The sequence below is a fragment of the Pelecanus crispus genome, chromosome 2 (assembly GCF_030463565.1).
Source record: "Pelecanus crispus isolate bPelCri1 chromosome 2, bPelCri1.pri, whole genome shotgun sequence".
Lineage (NCBI taxonomy): Eukaryota > Metazoa > Chordata > Aves > Pelecaniformes > Pelecanidae > Pelecanus > Pelecanus crispus.
This window is the reverse complement of record NC_134644.1, coordinates 147320722-147338971: the sequence shown is the minus strand read 5'-3', so window position 1 is coordinate 147338971 and position 18250 is coordinate 147320722. Positions and strand designations below refer to the sequence as shown.

The following is an 18250-nucleotide window of genomic DNA, read 5'->3' as shown; positions in this document are numbered from 1 at the left end:
TACTTATTTTCTATTTTAACACTATATTATCTTCCTCAGAATGCCTCTTAAGATAACTGAAATTCTTCCTTCTTTTATGAACACTCCCTCAAACATTAGATTTAAAAAGCAGTTTAGGAATCTGAAACTTATTACTTGAAAAAAATGTAGGCAGATAAGCCCCAAATTGCAAATCTTATAAGCTTCACCTATCCTTGCCTGATGATCAGAAACCAGTTCTAACTTATTTCATGTTTAGCTGGCACTGAGATTCACAAAGCCTGCTCAGAGCTTGCCTCACACACAAATGCACGCTTACGGTCTTCACAAAACACACAAGCAGCCAATAGCAGTTCAGCTCAAAAACACACCTCTTCCTTTTGCCTTCCATCTGTGACTATTTTGTACGTTTTTTCCTTTTTTTTTCTTTAACATTATTTGCTGATTAGACTACTTAGCCAGGCTACTGGAAAAACAGTATCGTATTCCTTTTCTGGCCAAGGAGGTTCAGTCTTTACCTACTATTTCTAAGAAGGAACTTGCTGTTTTGGAAAGGGACATTTCATCCTTCATGTGGAAGCTGCCCAAGGTATGGAATAGTCATAGCATCAGCCAGTTTTGTGTAATTAGTGGCTGGTTAGAGCACTGCATTTTGACTTTTTTCAGTACAAAGAAACAGTCTTACAGTAGACAGCGTAACCCAGGTCTGCTCACTTCCCAGAGAAGTACCATCCCAACTACCAACTACACTAGTAATTCCACTTCTTTTTGTATTTCAGGATGTCTTCAGTGGAAAACTGTTGCCTCAAAATGCATCACGTTATTCTTCTTGTCCCAGAGTACCTCATCTAATTCCAGGCTATTCGTTAATTTCTAGTTTAATCTGGTAAGTAGAAGCAGGTCACTGACTTAGCTCTCCATTACCAGCAAGATGTGTCCTGTCACCTTATCTGGGAATTGCAGCAACTGTTAGCCAGGAGACTGGAATCATGATGAGAAACGTGGATTCCCACACTTAACAGCACCTGGGATGATGGCAAAGTTTAATCGCAGCTTTGATCCAGACTTTCACTTGCATATCGCATATCAGTAGCTTCAAGGCACTCCTCTAGGAAATAAGTATTTTAATCTGGTCTCTAACCATCAAACTCACATAAAGGACTAGTGGCAGCACTACAAGCACCAGCTGTATTAGTATGACTCTAATGCAAGTGACATTACTGAGCTGGGAGAGGAGCCCATGCACGTGGCACAGTTCCCTATCAGACCTGCTTTGAAGATGCAGGCAGCGGATTTTCTGGTTCTTCTCATTCCAATCAGACTTAAACAGGACATAGGCTGAGATAACTCAGCTGGTGCAGTTGAAGGCATATGAAAAAGCAGAACTTTTCAGAATGAAGGAGTAAGAGGTCTAGAGGATTTACACACCTAATGGGATTCTGCAGCAGCTAGGCAAAAAATTTCTGCATCGCATTTTGAAGTTAGATCAAATGCAGGCACCAGCTTCCTGCTTGAGGCATTTTGGCCTCTCTGGGGACGGCATAAGAGATTGTGAGTCTGAGCACAGCACTCCCGGATGAAGAGCTCTGTGCACGCTCAAAGCACTCTGCTGTTACAAGCACCCTGCACGTGATACAGTGTTGTGTTGCACACACTGGTGCAATGGGACAGTACGTGCAGCAGTCGGGCACAATCAGCATCAGCTCTACTCCGTATGTTGTGTAGGGTTTCCCTCATGCTGCTACCCCAAGTCATAATTCTGTAAGCAATAAAAGAATGAAAAAAATGCAACAGAAATGACCATGCTTCCTGGTATTTCCTACCAACTAACATAACTATATGCGCCAGTGCCTGCTAAGCATTTGGGGCACTGGAGATCCTATTCTGGGCTCCTTTGCTATCATCTGCATGGTAGAGGGATCCAAAGCACCAAGCACAGGGGTCTGAGTTTCTTTCAGGAGGCCAGGTACCCAGGAGGTGTTCCAATGCTGGAACATTTCTTCCATTTTAATATTTACAAGGAAAGAGGGAAGACTTCTTTGAAGACCTAAGCAACTGGCAATGGATAAAGGAACTCAGCTCTTGTGGTCAGAATAAGAAAAGAGAAAAAATTTAAAAGACCTCTGATCATTTGAATAAGCTTTGCAGAATCATTTGAAGACATCTGTTTTACTAATTTATTTCACTTTAATGATGGGTGTGTGAACTCTAAGGGGAATTTAAAGACGTTTTCCCTACTGGTTTTAATTACTGGATATTGTATAGTATTTCTTTTCAAGCCAAGAGCAATAGAAAACCTCAGGAACATATCAATGCTTATGAGGAGCTGATTCATGTTTTGTCTCTGAAGGAGACACCAACAGCAACTGAGTATTATATTAGAGCTGACAATGTGGTTTTACTTGCAACACCCCAGCAGCATGTATACAGACAATTACTACATCTCAACAAAGGGGCAGCAAATTCTTAAAACACAATAATTTCATCATTCATGAACATCGGACCAGACCCGTGGTCTGGTTTTCTCAGAGAAGTGAAAAAAAAATGTATTACAAAAGTCATAGCTGTCACAAATGCAATGCATCAGTAACATACAGAATATGTGTTCACCACTGACCTGAATAATTCCTCCTAGAAATGAAACTGCTGCTGCAACTCCAATCCTCTGCATTTCAAACTCCGATAGGCCCAAAACTCCTGAATTATTGTTTGTAGTGAAATTAGCGCTGACTGAAGGAACAAGACGCTCAACTGCATTGGCAGATATTAAGGAAGTTAAAGCAAAAGTTCCTATAAAAAAAGCCATGCATTAGTCATCAATAATTCTATATCCGGCTGTACTCATGATCTCTTTTTTAAAACTTGGACATTATGAGTGAAAGTGCCATTTTGTGCATTTCTGTCATGCTAAGAACAATTTTTAAAGTAATCTTTTTACATAACATACATTTCTTCATGTAAAGTACCATTTGTACATGTGAATTAAATGTCAAATTTTTTGTGAGCATATTTATTTAGACATGTTAACAAAAGAGGTTCAAACACAGCAATTCACAATGATTTCAAGTTATCAGAAATGCTTTTAACTCACCTTGGGTGTGATGAAATACCATTTTGTCTGAGGATCCCAAATGTTCACCATTCAAATTTCTAGGGCAATTAATTCACACTGTATACATAGTACCTAGCCCATTATAGTTAGCAGGTGTGTATGTTTGAAAACTCAACAATCTGCACTCTAATAAATGGATGCAGATTATGAAAGAAACATTTATTTGCTGAGAAAGTTAAAGCAAGTTTAATGACACACAGATAAAAAAAGGATGATAATTCAATATTAAAAAGCACAAACACATTATGCAGAGCTCTAAGACCATAAGAAAAGCCCTACTATATCAGACCAATGGTCCATCTTGAACAGTACTCTGCCTGCAGCTGTGGCAATCAGAGGTGTTACCCAGGGAAAGCACACAAGCCTGGCCACTTTCTGCAGGCCATTCCCCTCATAATCCCCCAGCATCCACAGCTCTTGTGTTAGGGAAGCACATCCTTATCTGGCCCTTTTAGATTTTGTTTATGGACTAGCATTCATGAATTTGTTGAATCTCTGTTTGAACCTGCTTGTGTTTTCTGCCTCTACAATGTCCTCTGGGAGCAGGTTCCAGAAGTTTACCATCTGCTGCCATATTTTCTCTAATCTATACTTTAAAACTCTTTTAAAGTCATGTCTCACCAGTTTCACTGAGGTCTCTTTATTTCTAGGATCTTCAAGACCCTACTGTTGCAGGACCTGGTGAACACAGTTCTACATTCACCTTGGCCTTCATAGAGTAAACCTCCCAGCATGAATTCCTTGGGGACCTACCAGGGACACCTCCACCCTGAAAAATGACCACTAAGTCCTACCTTTTGCTTCTTATCCTTTAACCTGCTAATAATTAATAAAAGAACTTTTATTCTATCACAAGGGCAACTTAGTTTCTTTAGTAACATTTGGTGTGGAACTTTATCAGTAGCTGTTTGACCATTCTGATATCTTATTCAAAGTATTTCCTTTTTCCATGTGCTTACTGACACTCATACAGTACTCTAAGAGGTTAGGTGAGGTAGGATTTTTCTTTACAGGAGTCACATTAACTTCTCTGATTATACTCACATTAACAGACTCTGATTATACATATCTTTCAGTGATCTTGGTTTTTATTATAGTCTATAACAATACAGGTGCAAGACAGGTCTGCAGTTCCCAGGATTCCCTCCAGAGCCCTACTGACAGGTGAAATTACACTGGTAACTTGACAGTCCTGTGGCCTTGTCAGAAAGGTGTCCCACCAGTTTCTTTCCTGGCTTCTTGATTTTGATGTATTTAAAGAACCTTTAACTAACAGTTTGATCATCCTCTCCATGGCACTCTTCAAATTCCTTTTTTCAGTCTTCTAAACTTCCCGCATGCGTTTGACCATGGCTTTCCTGCTCACCTCATTTGGTCAAGCTTTCCATTTTTCAAGTGCCAAACTCTTCCCTGTGGCAGTCCTTGTAATTTTCCTGTTGAGCCATGAAGGGGTTTTTTGTATCGTATTTTCTTTTTTGAATCATGATACACATCTTACCTGGGCTAAAATATAGTTTTTTCAAGCAACATTCAGGATACTTGTAGACATCTCGCTTTCCACATTGCTCCTTTTTCTTTTAAACCTGTCCCTCCTTTTTACTTTTTTTCTCTCACATAAAATTCGATTTGAAAACAGTTTACATAAAGTTCTATCTGAAATCAAAGGTCTATGTGTGGTATTATGACAGATGAAGCTGCCTCAGAGGACCCTCCAAGATCAATTATATCAAAAGTAGTAAAGAAAAAGGTGTATGTTGGTTGCTTAGGTGAGTATACTTTCAAATTAGATCAGCTGTGCCACAGAAGAGACATTTCAAGTGAGTAAAAGTTGACAGAACTTGGCCATCGACGAATTTTCCTTTTCATATTAACATAACTAACTTTACTAACAAAGGGCACTTTTATAGCCTGTATACATATGGAGAGCCTCATTGATCTTACAGAAAATGCTGGTAGAAGAAGAGATTGTCACCAATGCATGTGAGGAATTACGGAGCATTTGGGGATCTGAGGCAGGCAGTATAGCTCCAGTGCAGCCTGCACACCTTAACACCTTAACCGAGGCTGCTGAGATGAGTGCATGAGACATTTCTACTGAAAGGATCAACAGCATATGTCACACACATTTATTTTAAAAAATCTTCACAATAGCAAGATTCCTTTTTTTCTTAAGATTAAATTCTGGAATAGACACCTGTAAAAGAAACAGGTTTCCACAGCAGGGACTGTGAAGGAATCTGAAGCCATGGAGGTGTGGAACTCTCAGCAAGTCATTCTCTGAACAGTATTCCCTTTCAAGGACAAAATATCAGACTTCGCTGCTTGTACTTACCCATTTTATCATGTTTTCATTATTGGAGTTTATGTCAGCCAGATACTTATTTATTTACTTTCCTACATATGATCATATGACAGATTCTTGTCTTCCTAATAATCTTACACCAATGAACTGCTGACAATACACTGCTAAATTATTAATGTTTAATATACGTTCATGTTTTAATATATTTAATGAAAAAAAGTTCAGAAAAGTAAACTAATCTATGTCTACTCGTGTCAAAATTATTTTTCAAATTCTAAAATTTTTTTTAGTGCTTCTCTTTCTTACATGAGCTGACTACATGCCATCACTCATTACATCATCAAGTCACTAACAGCATACACAGATCTTTCTCAGACATCAAAAGGCTCCAATACTTTCTGTGCCTTTAGGGAAAACAAACTTTCAGCTTTCCTTTTACTGTAAAAACACTTTAAAACTGTTCAGCAACTTTTAATAACTTAACTGAATATTTTTGAACAAAAACAGTGCTCAAAATATGTGGATAACTTCTTACTAAAACACTTGTCAGTGCATACACTCAAGCAATCAGATTCTGCAGAGTTGATTTTGTGTGTGATTACCCCAAACCATCTTTCCTCCTTTCAGGAGTTTTTCTCCTCCACAAGGAAAACATAATTCCTCCTTGCTTAAATCTTCTGATGACCACAGAGGCTGCTTCCCTTTACCCAGTCCTACTGTCCTTTACTACTGGGCCTGTCTCATCCTTCCTGCAAACTTCAGAGGCCACCGAGTGCCCACTTCTGCACAACAAAGAACTTGTGGTTCAATCTCATGAGTATTATTTCCAACTTTGGTCCATAACTTGGGTTCTTTGGAGTCAGAAACAGAGCATTTACCAACCTATTAGGAGATCAAAGTCATTCAACTCTTGCAGCTGCTGTTGGCTCTGCTGAGGGTAAACAAGTAACTCATAACTACTAGCATAGTAGCCAGATAGCACCTTTCTGTGCTTACCTAAGTACTCTGCAAGTGGGTAGGAGTTGTACTGAAGTCATTGGGAGACTCTGTAGCTCTAATACTAAAGCAGGTAATAGGCACAGAAAGTTTTTTTTCTCAGAAACGCAGGGTTTGTGTTTTAGACAGGTGAGAACTAATTTGTGTTTTCTATGGTTTAAGAAGCAGTCAAGCCTTTTTCATTCCTGTTTGCATATACGTTGTTAGCTGAGCCCTTTGTTAAAATCTTAGCCTGAAGCAGATTTCTAAAGTAGAGTTAAAATACAAAAGGCCTTAGTGAACTACATTTACAAAGGAAGTGTCAGTGCAATACTAAATTATAAAGGCAGGAGTAACTCCAATATATTCTTAATGAGGCTCTTTAAAGTACTTAAACTGGCAAAAAGTAGTTGTAAAAAGAAGCACAAAACCATCTTATTTCTGTTTAGTCTTAGACAATTTTCCTTCCATTGATCTTATAACAACAACAAAAAATGTTCAGTTTCCAATTCCTTATTTCTGAAAATGTTTTTAGCAAATAAACACTTACCTGTCACGACATGATGTCCCATTCCAAATATGGCATAAATAATGACAGGGAAGAAAGAGCCATATAAACCAAAAACTGGATGGACTGAAGACAGAACCGCAAAGGCCAGCCCTATAGAAAGTTACATGGAATTACTTCATTATATGAAGATAAAACTGTTCTGCTTTTTTTTTTTTTTTTAATGAGGAAACGTCTACAATTTTAAGAGCAGAATAAAACCCACCTTCATTTACAAAAACCTAGAGTATAAGCCAACTACTCTACAATGAGGATCAGGAAGAATTGTGGAAGGCTTTTCATCTATTGTCTGTCATGAAACTCTTCACACTTTCTTCTGAGTCTTGGTCATCAGCAGAAACAAATGGGTCACAGATACAATCTATGCTATCAGCTACCGTGTTTCCAGGTTCTCTCCATCAGTGGTTCCAAATATTTTTTTAATAGAAAAACCTCACAGGAGGAGACAGCACCATTTAACCCCCACCCTCACAGACAAGAGTTTGAGACTGCCAGGGCTCCAGGCGGTCAGATGGTTATTTCTTACAAACAGTTCAAAACCTATAATTTTGGTTTGGATGGAGCCCTTTCAGTCTGCTTTCTTCTAATTTCTTAAACAAAAAAATACTCCAGAGTTCACTGTCTTTAAGCGCCTGGTTTTTTTAAATCTTTAGACATTAACTTCTTTTTGTGTGTGTGTGTGTGTATGTAAAGCTGTCAGTCCAGAAACAGAAAGTATTTGACTTTCACGTTAAGATGGAGAATGAACTGAATTGGTTAGGATTTAACTTTACAAACTTACTTGTTACCTTCATTGTTTAACTACAGAGGACAGTATCCATCTTGTTCTTAGAAAGTTGCAGAATATGCCAAGAAATCATCTTTTAACAGAGACATTCCTGCAAAGCAGAGCTTTGGTTGCTCTTCAACTTTAGATACCTAAGTCTGCATTGACTTCTTACAAGTAAGCAGAAAAAGAGACTCCCCAGACTACGCTTCATACCAGCAGCCTCTACTGTCATTTCACAGTTTTTTCTCCTAGAAACTACAAGTAGGAGAAATTGCCTGGCAGAGTTGCTCCGTAAATCTTGGTGAATAACTTGTTGTGCAGTAGGGAAAACAGGATTGGCCTGTGTAACACACAAGTTACTTTTCTGAAGTCCACCTTCAACCTGAGTGACCAGCCTAAGCTAGTGTGTGTGTGTGTGTGTATTGGGAGAATGACCATGTATGGTCTGTGACAGAAGTGATTCAGATCTATGAAATAGAGTTGCCTTCTGTGTACATTTGAAGTCTCCAAAGAAAATTAAACGTGTAGGACAATTGTTCTCACCAAACTTTCCTGACTGCTCCAGAGAGCATTTTTTACCTGAAACATTGGTGTATGGGGTTTTAATAATATGGAGGGTGCCAAAGAGTATCTTTGCTTATAGGCTTTCAGTGGCAATTCCAAACATTTTGATTCAAGAGGTCTCTTCTTGAATTTGCATTTGAGTCTGTAACAAAGAGCACATGGTTGGGGGAGGCAATAAAATGCCAAAAGGCCAGAAGTGTCAAGTTCCCTGTGAAGGAGACAAGGCCTAGCAGTTCACCTGTTCTTAGAAAAACATCACGGTGAAGATTTTGCTGAGATGGAGCTTACATGGATCATCTTCATCCACACTGCACTCAGCAAAGTAGCACTATCAATTATGACTTGGAGAGGAGAGGAGATATTTTAAAACATGTCTGTTTTAAAACTTTGATGCCTTCTTTTAAACAGAAATGGACTTCATTGCTCTTTTGCCTTTTAATTAGTGTATCTACTGATCATCATTTCTGCTTTTTTTTCTCTTAGCACACCATTATCATGAACCAGAAATATCTTTGACATTATAGTTCTACATCCATGTTCACATGATCAATAGGCATAAAAGAAGATTCTGACCAAGAGCAACACAGAAGGATGTGCCTGAGGAGAATAAAAATATCACAGGAGAGAATTGCATGATGCTATCCAGAAAGAAGTGAGCATGGGGGGGGGGGGGGAAATAGAGAAAAAGAGAAAGAGATTTTTAAGGTTTGTTCAACATTGAAGAGCTCTTCCATTATAACCATTTTATGAACTAAACCAAAAGCAAAAACTTTGTAATTAAGTCTCTGGTAGAATATCACTCACACAGATCCCCCAGTCATGCAAAAAAGCATTATGCAAGGCTGATTTATTTTACTCTCCAAAAATTAAAGGAACCAGCAAAATGAGTATAACTTCAGCCACACTTTAATTATAACAACATAATTGAAATGAAGTGACCGCTCTGTGTGGACAAGCGTAAAGGAAATACACAAGATTCAGGACTGAATGCTGAGCCAGGTACGTACTTTACAAGCACAATTGGGAAGAGGTCTATAAATCCTGGCTAAGACGATCTGCAAAATTCTCTATTTCTAAGATACTCATTAAATGAAAGGAATTTGCTAACACTAAACCAGAGGATTACAAATATAAAACACTTTCATCTGAAAACATTCCTATTTCCAAACATTCCTATTCACACACTACAGAACAGCTACACAATGCATAGACAACTCACCTCACTGAGTTCCTTTGCATGCTCTTCTCCTTGCGTTTATTACAAGGGAAGCACAAAAACTCCTTCTTAGCTAGGAAAGGTTAACAATTTTGAAAGATATGTTTTAAAATGTCAAGTTCATTTTGCAGAAAACACATTCTGTTCATAACATTTTTAAGTTTATGTTTCAACTGTGTTAATTTTGGGCCTCGAAGTTTTCCTTAGAAAATCTACATGGTTCACTTTTAATAGATTTTCACCCTAAGTAACTTTATCACTCAGTTCAAGAGGAGATTAGCTTAGAAGTTGTACAAAACAAAACCAAAGGGTACAGTAATACACTGCAGGCTAAGCTAAAATATTTCCAGAAGAGGGACTACTAGCTCTTTTACTACCCAGTATTTCCAATTAATCCATGTTTAAGAATAGTATACATTGTTCTTTCCTCTCAACATTTACAAGGAAAACAAAGGTTCAGCTACCACAAAATATTTTGTCACCATTTGGCTGTAAAAGCCAGTTCTCACTTATCTACATGGGTTTATTTTGTTTTTGTGTTTCCTAAGACCTTCTGAATCTGAAACATTTTGCAATTACGGGCAGACTGTTTGATCCAATGTAAAATATACATGTGGATAGAGCACACGAAGCTCAACCCAGCCCTAGATCACGCACACAGAAACTGTGTCAACATCTCAGTTCAGCTCTCTGAACGGGGCTGAGGGGAAGAGAGAGGCACAACCTGAATGAACCCTTAGAGCCAAAAGAACTGGCCGACAGAAATCTGGCATGAGTCCTGTTAAACCGTGGAAAAGGGGTTACCTTGCCCAGCAAACCCCCAGCATCCAACAGGAATTGTGCTTTGCTCACAGACTTGCCGCTGAGAAATATCTCTTGTTTACAGGCAGATAATCTAAACATAAATCCGGCCCTTGTTTTTTTTCCCTTTCATGGTTTTACTGTATTAAGTTTCTAGAAGCAGTGTCTTGTTCTTTTCATGGTGAGGTCGTGGCAGTCAGGACAGAGCTAAAACTACCAGCCTTTGACTCTAGTCCTGGCTCTGTTTGTTAGCTTTTTGTTCCCATGACTGAAGCGTGTCAATCCTGTGCAAGAGCAGAGGGGCATTATAAAACAGAATTAGTAAAGACTTCAGGCTTTCTGATTAGGCGTATAATGTTCAAAAGTTCAAATACTTTTAGAGATATAATCAGTAGTATATTTCAGCTCACTTCATTAATTTTCATATTAAACTTTTGTTCAATGCATTCCATATGCTCAATAACTAGTTGAAAGACAGGAAACATGATTTTAATTTTTTTTAATTCCAAAGAGTAACAATACTCAAAAGAAATAGATCATAAAATAAGGATCCCACATAATATTCACTGGTAATATGGAGAAACCTCCATGGCAGTGACATTAAGTTTTCAAATAAGAATATAAATTCCATGGAAAGAAATACAAACAAAGAATGAACAGTAAGTTCAGATACAGTACATTAATATTGTGGTTCTTTGTTTTAACTACCTCCTTATCACAAGATAACATTGTGCAACACAGTTTCATTGAAAACCATGCTCTCTGACCAGCACCAGATGCATAACAATCCTCCGGCACACCACACTGAAAAGCAAGAGATGTTGTACCACTGTTGGTAAATGTCAAATGCAGGTAACTACAAAATAACAAGCTTGATAGAAATAGAAATAAGGCTGTGTCCTACCACAGGAGAAAGGTCTCAGTTCGTTAAGTTGATAGTTTCTGCTAGTGAGGCTAGTGCAAAAACTACGGCAATAAAAAAATATTTTCCATAGAAAGAGCTATGAATCATCAGAGTATGGTCAACTAGTTAACAATTTTCTGCATCTGGAAATAAGCTTATGATACATACATATGTTCTGAGGAAAGCTATACCATGTCCTTTGGAAATATGATACCCAAACAGAAATTTAAATGAAGAAGCAGGAAACGTAGTAAGTCTTATAATTGATCTGAGGAGTTTCAAAATTTGGATAATTTATTATTTACTCTGAAAAGCTATAAATTTCAAAGTTTTTTTGGTAGTACATATATTCAAATACGTTTTTGTTACTGTAACGTTTTATTCTTAAATGTGACTATATTAAGATGGTCAAACTCCAAGTTTAGGGAACCCAAAATGACAGTAATACGTCTTATCCCACTCAAAATGTTGTCTGCAGTTGTGATCACTCTGATGCTTCAGAAAAATGTCTCCCTTTGTTCACAAAGCTGAATTATATAATAATAAAAGTATTTCCTGTAGATCCCCTAAAATGTAGAATTAACACATATTTAATGAGTCTCCTGTCAATCCCTCTTGGAGAACCAACAAATCAGACACCCAATGATTCATATCACAGGCTTTATTTTCTAACTCCAGGATAGCTAACTTTTACTAAAGAAAAATGAAACACCACAGAAAACATTTCTAATACTATATTTCATAACAATTTTCCTACACAACCCTACAGTTCTGGAAGATTCTTTGACACAGGCTTGGTAAGAGCTTTTAACACAAAATGATCCTCTGGACATAATGTCATTTATCTCCAAAACCTGGAAAGCTCAGTATCGTTTCTCTCAATGGTGCACACATACAGCTTGTGCTTGCAAGATCTCTGTTTCCTAATGGCACCATTTGCTGGGGCTACACATGTGGATTGTACCTTCTGTCTGGCTTATTTAAAGACAAAGTACAAAGAGTTTAAAATCATTCCTTAGTTCTTCTGTCATTCAAAGCCTGAGGCAAATAAAGAATGTAAAAGCAAGATGAACGATTATATAAAATGTACCATAAATCTTTCAGAGACCACACAATGTTGAGTTAGCAACCATTCTCTCATTTTTTGAAGGATACTTCAGTGTAGTTTCTTCCCATGCAACTGTCTCCTTCAGCCTGGTGAGAGTTAAGCATCTCAGCTGTATTAGTCATACAGTACCTGAAATGCAGCTCTCCCAGTGTACCATCTGACAACTACAGCAAAGGTATATTTGAGAAAGCACTGTTCTATTCCACCACTCTGCAGATTTCCAGATACTGACACTTGTATCTTGATGTTCAAAAGAAAGGATATGCAAGTATTATGGTACAAGAAACAAGCGGACTGCCTGACCCTCTTATGAATTCTCCATTCAAGATAGCTTGATGCTTCTGTACATAAAAAAGCTTGGATACACCCAAAAACAGACAGAAAAAAAATTCTAGTATTTTCTTTTCTTTTAATGGATATCCTGGAAAAAATCTATGACTATTGAGAGATAATCAGAGATTAAATGTTTAGACCTCTTTAGGATGAATTTGACACAATATGTGAACACCACAGAGATTTTATAATCCATTACACAGAGAATTCTATGAACTATTATACACTGGTCAGCCATAATACCTGAAGAATCTGGCCATCTCCAAAATAAAATTAAAGAGGCATTTTGAAAGTGGATTATAGGGAAATTCTTCTGCATCTCAGTAGAGAATAAACAGAGAATGAAACCCATAAGAAGTTTCTGGCAAGCAGATAACTATGAGGTAGTCTTTTGAGAAGCATCAATGCTGTGCAGAAACAAAGACCAATCATGACTGATGACAGGCCCTAATCAAGATGAACTGGACTTTTTGAAATCCATGAAAAAGACATCCATTTTGACAAATTGCTGGCCAAGGATCTTAGCACTTAGAGTTTTCCTGATCTCTCTGACCTGGGAGATTATAAGTGAAGTAATTTCTTCTTCTTCCTTCAGGGAATCAACATTCCTGGGTTTGTCAGTCTCTGTCCATGGTGCTCAGGTGCCCCCAGGCACAGGGATCGGACATCTGCATAGCTTATCTGGTCATACTAAAACAAGTGTACCTGGACATTAGGCTCCAAAGGACTCAGAGGTCATTCAGAAGCTGATTTCACATTTCTAGTAGTCTGTCAGACAGGTCTGTATTAGCACATGTGTAACTTGGAAGAATTTTAATAGACATTAGAAATGAAATATTACATGCACAGCAGCATCAGTGCCTTTCTCCTCTGCTGGAAAGTTGTATAAATATGAAACATCGCCCTACATTTACTTACTAAAATGTTACATTTCATGATCAGCTTACATCATTATTCTTTGTATGGGAGAACTATAACAGAGTTCAGCTGGACACTCTCTTCCACAAATCATTCATGATCTACATGGATTCTCCAATGCATTCTCTAGGAGATTTTTCTGGCTCTGTTTCCAAATGTGCTTATTCAATTTCATCTACACATGCTATTTGTATGCCAGATGTATATTTACAAGACAACTCTACCCCTCAATAAAATTATTAGCTCCAGTTAGTCTGCTCAGAGTATATTTATGTCTACATTTATGGTCAGAGCCTGAAAAAAAACCCCGGCAACCATCACCCTTGAGAAGACACAGCTGGGGTTCCTCCATGAAAAGCTAGGGGGAAAAAAAATAAAAAAAGTTTTTGGCATCATGCCTTCCAAAACACTGGGCACCAGTTCTGGAATGCATGAAGGCAGTATAGTTCATTTTTTTAATGGCAAAGTCTCCAGCCAGTGTTAAGCAATTAGTTGTTCAGCAATAAATCCAGCTTGAGATTAAATTAACTTTAATTAAAACATACAAAACACACCAATCCTCAGTGACTTATTACTGGGCTTGCAGAATGAAAAAAGTAGTTGGCAGGAATAACAATACTGATTTCATCAGATGCCATCTACATATTTCACTTTTAGAGGAAACATGTCTCAAGGGCCCTCCACCCCTGCAAAAACCAGCCCACCAAAACCCACTTGAGCCAACGCATTTCTTGTTCATATGTCATAGGAAAGGCAGCAAATGTGTAACACTACATATAAATTCTATATGAAGTATATCCATGTGCTAACTGACTACAAAAAATATTTTTTTAAAAAAATTACAAACACCGCCATAGTCCCAAATCTGATAAGTTTGAAAGTCCAAATCTTGTACCCTCATGCTTCCACCTGGGCAACTTCTGAGTATATGCAGTAGAGCACATGGACAGATGTTTATTTCAAAACAAATAGCACAATGTTTACGAATCGAGCCAAATACCAGGAACTTAGCAAGATAAAGATTGAATCCAGAAATACAGTGACAGTATTTTAGTTTGAAAAAACCCACACATTTGTCTTAACTTATGAATAAATGCACCTCAGTTCAAAACTTCCCAGTTTTTTTGACCAGCAGCAGATATTGAAAGGAAACATAAACTTGTGAGGGAACCCCCTTGTGCCCTGTGTTCTGTTCCCTCCTATGACAGGCAAATATGTAATTTAGTACATCTATGAATGGAATTATATGATAAGGAGATACATCTTCTTATCCCAATATTTTAATGGACTATTTTTACAACTACTTCCAATTTTAAGTCTAAACATATTCATGCTACTTTATACTCATTTGTTCATGGGCTGCAACTGTCTTTTACTTTGAATGCCTTTCCTGATAAGGAAAACCTTTTTCAGGTTTAATTAACCTGTCCAAGCCATTTAAGTCTTCTCCCAAATATGATCTTTGTTTTTGTGATCCTTCTCCTAGCCTTTTCTTCTCCTACTGAATTTTGAAATCTTCTTCCATGAACAGAGGCAACCAAAATTACACACTATATTTCAGATAATGGATCAACAGTCAGCACTACCTGTGGTCATCTGCTTCTTTGCAGCTCCTAACCCACCTAACAACCCTTTTTTTTTTTTTTTTTTTTTTTTCTTCAAATAGGCTAATTATTTTCCAGCAGATCATTAAAACTACCCCTAACTGAGAGCATCAGCAGAGTTGTCTTTAGAATGCATATATAAATCTGAAGCAAACCCCACTAGCTGGCCTAGATCGTTGCTTCAGAATTGGGTAGCAGAATCAATCACTCTGGTATCCTTTATTGCTATACGTGAAAATATTATTTTATTATCGCTAAAGGGAAATACACCCCTATTGTTTGCATCTGGTCCAGCCCCTCATCTGCAATGCAGGCATGTAACTTGGATACAACACTATACTCACTATGATCCAATCACAGAATATCATTCTAAATTTGATAGAATCAAAGGTACTTCTTACTGGATCTGCAATGTCACTTACCTATTCTTTCAGAATTCTGAAATGATGATTACTCATCTCAGCCCTTGATCTGAGTGTGTTTCATTTTCTGTGTTTGATCTCAGTTACATATCCATGTGCATGACCATTTCCCACATGGGCAAAGTCATCACCTTCAGGAAAACTGAAACAAAGTACTAATTTTGTTCTAAGGCTTCAGTTTAGACCAAATATTAAGCAGAAAGTACCATGCCTTTGTTTTGTCCTCTTTTTTCCTAAGGCTGAAAAAACATTTGTGGGTTTGTGTTTTTTTGGAAGGGTCTAACTCAGTTGTGATGTTGGACATTCATATTAGTAGCAAACAATTGAAACCTGTATTCTTTGTACCATAAACTGTCAATACAGTATTGCATGAGTCACTTCTGTGTTTCAAGCAAAAGCACTTTTGTGTTTCTAATTTTCCTCCCCATATACTTCTCTATTACTGGACAGCGTAAAGAACTTCAAGATGCTATAATGAAAAGTGCAGGGTGCAACTATTATCATCACCCAGTGAATGACAAAACAGAAATTAAGTCATGTATTTGTCTAAGCAGGAATCTCTCTTGTCATTAACAGCTTGCAGAGGAGGATTATAATTATCAAAACCTCAAGTGAGATCTTGGAAGAAGCTTGGGGGGAAGGGTTGACATTGTCTGAAGTTAGGTACTTACATTAGGAATTTACATCCAGAGTAAGGCAACTTCAGGCGTTACAAAGAGTAAGGCAACTTCAGGTGTTAAGCAGAGCACTTAATTTTCACATTATATAATGTCCTAACCAAAACACTTCAGATACATTTGTGTCCCCTAACTATACAGAGAACTGACGTACATAAATAAATTAGGTACACTAATATACATATTCAAGCAGACTAACTTTGGGGATAACTTCTCTGGTGATTAACTCAGCTGCACAACAGAGGGTATATTTGTATAGACTTTTTCAGACAATTCAGACTTACTTTTTTTACAGTCCATGACAGTCAGAGAAGCTTACTGATGGGTTGCAGTATTACCTAGATGGCTTCTAGATGCCAGACTTTGTGGACAGCATCCACAGTTCTGCCCAGAAAAAAAAACCACCAAAACAAACAGACAAATAAACAAAAAAAACCCCAAAAAACAACCAAACAAAAAAAAACCCCAAAAACCAAAGAAACACATTCTAAATAATAATCCAAAAGCAAGTACTGGTTGGGTACCAACCAACATACATTGTATAATTTAAACCCTGAGAGAAGGCACAAAGCTATTTGTTTGAAAAGACAACATTGGATGAAGAAGACTAGTAAAACACATTGAGAGATGGATCAACAGCTTGGTAATGAATAAATGATGCCAGGAAAGATCACTTATGAAAGACCTTGATGAATAATTTGCTTGGTGCAATAAAAAGTCACCACAAGACTATGAAAGCAGCTGCATTCTGAAGAGATATGAAGGGACTATAGCACATGTTCAGAAGGCTACAGAAAAAAAACCACAATGACAGCTTTATGAGATTTAGCTACATGCAAAGACTGCATCATAATGCATCTTATTATCATGCAAGGAAACTGAGAAAAATACAGACACAGCTTGATCAAAGTGTGCTTCTCATACAAGTAGGTGGTGTCCAGGTCACATGAAAAAGCCACAAAAAGAATTCTGGTATTATTGTGACGGGTCAATGGATGAGTTACAGGAAAGAAAACAGTAAGACCTGCCTTTAACCATGTTGAACATGAACTGTTTATTACTCACAATGCCACAGATATAACGGCTGAGACACATCTCACATAAATTTTGATGTCTACATCATCAGCATCTACACCTGAGCCAGTCCCCTGTTACACTCAATGGAAAATCTTACCAATATAATCAATCAACCTTAACAAAGCAGATTATTAGTCAGATGAGTCACGCCTGTGGTGGGCTGATCCTGGCCAGCAGCTAAGCACCCTCCCAGCCACTCACTCACTCCCCCTCAAAGGATGGGGGAGACAATCAGAAAAGCAAAAGTGAGAAAACTTGTGGGTCAAGATAAAGACAGTTTAATAAGTGAATGGAAAAAAAAGGAAAAAAAAAGTAATGTAGAGGCAGTCATTCACCACCTGCCACAAGCAGATTGAACACCATAAATTTCACTGACTTACCAACTAGATCTCCATTGACTAGTAAGAAATGCAAGAGTGGCTTGCTGAGAACTAGATACCTACACTGCAGAACCTTTGTTTTATTAGCATAATTTCAATTTGGAGGAAAAAAAACAAACAGTTAGGCACTTATGAGACATCTACATGGACCTAGCAATTGAATTTGTGTGTATGGGTGAGGAACATGGAATGAAATGGAAAGAAAAATCTCATATACTGACTGTTGATGGGGTATTAATAAGTTGGAAAGGGAAAGGGGAGAGAGCAATGAAGTGCTAGTCTGAGAAGTAAATTAAGTGTTTATTTGTTAATTTAAAGATATCTTGCTCTAGTCTATCAATAACAGATTTTTGAGAAACATAGTGATTAGCAAAACATGAAAGCTCAAATTTCTTAATTGTCTGTGAAAGGATATAGTAAACTTCAAGACTGGATGACAAAGATCACTTTAGATTCAAAGGTTATCTTTCAACCTTAGGAATCAGAGTAAGAATAAGGATTCTATGTCTGAAAAATAAGGTGTTGAGCTCTGTATTATTAA

The 18250-nt window shown here is 37.6% G+C and overlaps 1 protein-coding gene across 1 annotated transcript in view; it reads right to left on the bottom strand.

Moving 5' to 3' along the window:
• SLC26A7 (solute carrier family 26 member 7) overlaps window positions 1-18250 on the bottom strand; it is a 75505-nt gene that overhangs the window by 53366 nt on the left and 3889 nt on the right. Inside the window, exons 2-3 of the mRNA XM_075704565.1 lie at window positions 6919-7029; window positions 2597-2769 (exon numbers count right to left, since the gene is read on the bottom strand). Coding sequence (XP_075560680.1) covers window positions 2597-2769; window positions 6919-7029 — 284 coding nt within the window. The remainder of the gene's footprint in view (window positions 1-2596; window positions 2770-6918; window positions 7030-18250) is intronic.